At 45.9% G+C, this 3,484-nt stretch overlaps 1 protein-coding gene across 1 annotated transcript in view; it reads right to left on the bottom strand.

Moving 5' to 3' along the window:
- Positions 1-3,484, bottom strand: part of UBE2H (ubiquitin-conjugating enzyme E2H) — a gene marked incomplete at its 5' end in the record, with an annotated part of 12,035 nt that overhangs the window by 974 nt on the left and 7,577 nt on the right. Inside the window, 3 exons of the mRNA XM_009080596.1 lie at positions 442-570; positions 1,875-1,927; positions 2,595-2,634. Coding sequence (XP_009078844.1) covers positions 442-570; positions 1,875-1,927; positions 2,595-2,634 — 222 coding nt within the window. The remainder of the gene's footprint in view (positions 1-441; positions 571-1,874; positions 1,928-2,594; positions 2,635-3,484) is intronic.

Here is a 3,484-nt window from a genome sequence, read left to right as displayed (position 1 = left end):
TTTCTTGGCATTTCCCAACAATGCCTGCTGTGTCACATCAGCAGCACTGACTCCTGGATCACTGCTCTCAGATCACCTTCTATAGAGCTGCCAACAAGACACTCTCTATCCACTGGGATATCTGTGCCACTGGATGCTCCTGTTTTGGATTAGCATTTTTCCTGTGCTTTCTTTGGCCACAGACCTTTTCTCCCAAGCTTTTTCTCCCCATCTCCAAAAAAAAAAAAATCACATCAAATCCTAACCCTGTTTTCCTACCCTGCTTAGGATCTGCTGCTCATTTCAACCACAGCATCACTTCACACACCCCTTCCCATCACCCTCATTTCAACTGGCAGGAGCCCCTGGAAAGGGAAGGAATGGGTTGGGATACCCCAGATTTGCAGCCCTCAGTGGGATCCCAGTGGCACCAGTGCTGCTGCCATGGGTTGCTGGGGTTACCTTTGATTTTCTGTTTGTACTCTTCTGGTCGGTGGAGGTACATGGCTGCAGCGTCACCATTTAGAGGATCTATAGGGTTGGGATAGGCCAACAGCTGAGGCAGGAACGACTCAAATATATTGGTGAGATCTGCAAGGCAAAGATAAAGTGGGTCAAGTCCACAGATCCAGACGTAGCCCCATAAATCACCTCTAACAGCAGCACAAAGCTTTGAGAAGAAATGTGCTGAGAACCTGGGAGTGATGGGGAAGAAAGGGAATGGCAGCAGGGAAAGCACAGCTCAAGGAGCTGCTGCAGCTCCTCAGCTACTGCCCAAACTACCTGAGGTGTCAGCAATGTACACACAGATATGTGTGGGTTAAGCAAAGGAGTGGATGGACACGACGGATGGGACAAAGGAAACCAAACCGTGTTGTGTTTCATCCCTCACTGGATCCTTTGCTTCTGCCTCCTTCTGTTACTGTCTTTAAATGTCTTATGCTTCATGGAAAGGGTCTCCACCCATGGAAAGGGTCCCTGCCCATGTTGTGACCCTCATACATGAGGACTTTTGACCATTGACTGTTTCCTTACAAACTGTGTTTATGAGGAAGGTGAAGTATTTTGTCCCTTCAGCAACTGCTTCAAAGCTTCAACTTACACAGCTAAAATCAGTTTTGCCTGGAAGAACTTGAGGGATTCGATGTGCAACTCTTCCACAAAGCATCAGATCCTCCCAGGACACAAGAACATCCTCCTCCTCCATCAGCAACACCACCTGGATCATGGCTAGGCTGATTTCTCCCAACAAAACCATGTTGTGATCCTCATACATGAGGAATTCAGCCATTCTGATAGGAGTTCAACCAGCTGCTTTAGCCATTTCCTACCCAGGATTCACCAAATCTGGTGTTTCCTTCCTTGGGAGGAAGGTGAAGTAATTTGTCCCTCCAGCAACTGCTTCAAAGCTTCAACTTACAATGCTAAAATCAGTTTCTCCTGGAAGAACTTGAGGGATTTGATGTGCACATTCCCCTGGAAACTCTTCGACAAAGAATATCTGAAGAAGTTTAGACTTTAGAATGCAGCAACCCTAGACCAAGCACTCCCCTGAGTTCCTCCTAACCATTTCAGCTTTCCCTAAATGCTACTTCAATGGGTTTGCAGCTCCCACTTATCTTTTTGCATCTCTAACAAGGAGAGTTACAACCAAAAATGACCCAATGGGAAACCCAAACCATTGTGCAACAAGCAGTGAAGTCATTAGATGCAATGTCACCTCCTAACCTCCAACGAAAGCTTATTTTTCACTTGCTCTTGGCTCAGTGGAGTCTAAAACTTCAATCAAACCCCCAAAGCAATAAAACCAACCCCAGAGGTGGCCTGAGCTCATCTGTCTGCAGCTCATACAGCAGCAGAGAAGTGATCAGCTCTGAGGCAAACACCCAACTCACCGTAGAGAGCTGTCCAAGTCTGATTGATTACATCTAGACATACAGTTCCTGACCTGAAACAGATGGAAAGGATGGAATTAAACACAGTCACACAACTGCAGGGCAAATATAACCTACTCCCTCCCTTCCCAACCCCTTCCCCAAGCTTTTGGCTAAGCCACGAGTTACTCCCAGTTGTGGTTAGTAGAGCAGAAGCCTTTAACTATAGACTTCCTTTAACTTTTATGCTTGTAGAACACCTGGCTGCTCATGGCTTGGCTGGGTGGACTCTTCTCCCGGGTAAAAACCGGCTGAGGGCCCAGAGAGTTGTGGGCAGTGGAGCTAAATCCAGCTGGGAACAGTCACTGGTGCTGCTCACCAGGGCTCAGGGTTGGGGCAGGTCCTGTTTAACATCTTTACTGATGAGAGAACTGCTCAGGGAGGTGGTGGAGTCACATCCCTGGAGGTGTTTGAGAGGGGACTGATTGTGGCACTGGAAGGTTTTAGAGATTTCAGCAGTGACAGATTAATGGTTGGACTTGACAACCTTAGAGGTTTCTTCCAACCCTGATGATTCTACAAACTACATCGATCTTCATCCTCTGCACAGCAGGAAATGAACTGGAGCTTTTCCTGAAGCTGAAGCACAGGCAACTCCTCTTAACAAAAACAAAAAAAAGGGGCAAAATCCCTTCAGTGGTGAAGGATTTCAGCCAAGACATGAAGTGGAGCTTTACTTACGCTTCATCAATGTTGGGATGGAAAATCTTATTCATGAATCCTGCAAGGAAACAAAGTGGTGAATGGCAGAAAACACCCAAATATATGTGTTTTTCAACAGGAGAAGCCTGGAATTTACAGGACAAAGACTCATCTGACTGGTTTCAACCCCAACCCAGCCCTAGCTATATGGAGCTGTGTAACCTTTAAAGCACATCCTGACCCTCAGGTCCTTGGTCATTCCCTCAGAACTCTGCAAAAACCCTTTGCAGTGCAACCACAGAGAGTTTGTGGCTCAGTTTTAGCTTGGAAAAAACTGTCCATCAGCACAAGAAACCTCATCTGATGAGGAGGTTTGAGAAGCTGCAAGGTCCTTTGGAATAGACACTGAGCACAACCTCAACATTTGCTTTAAAATTGAGTTTTTAATAGTATATTCCCAACAAAAATCTCCTGTGAGTTTCAAGTCATTACAATAGTGAGTAAATTTGTGAACAAATTTGTGGTGCAGAGAGGCAATAAGCCAAGTTTTCCATCAATACAGCACTTAGTTCCCCAGTTGTACCTTTGGTCTCCTAGAAAACAGCTCAGATGCAAAGTCCAAACCAACAGCTTTGTCCACACTGCAGACGTCTAGAGCTGAAAGTGTTTCCTTTGTTCTGACTTGCAAATTCAATTGTTTCATAAAATCCCGTGGTTTCAAGGCTTAGGACACCCCAGAAGATGCCTCAAAGACTAGTTCTACATTGTGTTTTCCAGCTGCCTCAAGCCACTTGGCACCCAAAACCACTTCCCTCTTCTCCCATAAATATCATAAACCAAAGGTATAATGGGATTGTAAGAGCACCATGACCTGTGTAGGAGCAAAGCACACCCACCCCAGAAAACTCCTTCAGGTGATGAGTGAGTAG

This window comes from Acanthisitta chloris, unplaced genomic scaffold, assembly GCF_000695815.1.
Source record: "Acanthisitta chloris isolate BGI_N310 unplaced genomic scaffold, ASM69581v1 scaffold10030, whole genome shotgun sequence".
Taxonomy (NCBI): domain Eukaryota; kingdom Metazoa; phylum Chordata; class Aves; order Passeriformes; family Acanthisittidae; genus Acanthisitta; species Acanthisitta chloris.
Note: the sequence above shows the minus strand (reverse complement) of the source record. Positions and strands in the feature narration are given on the sequence as shown.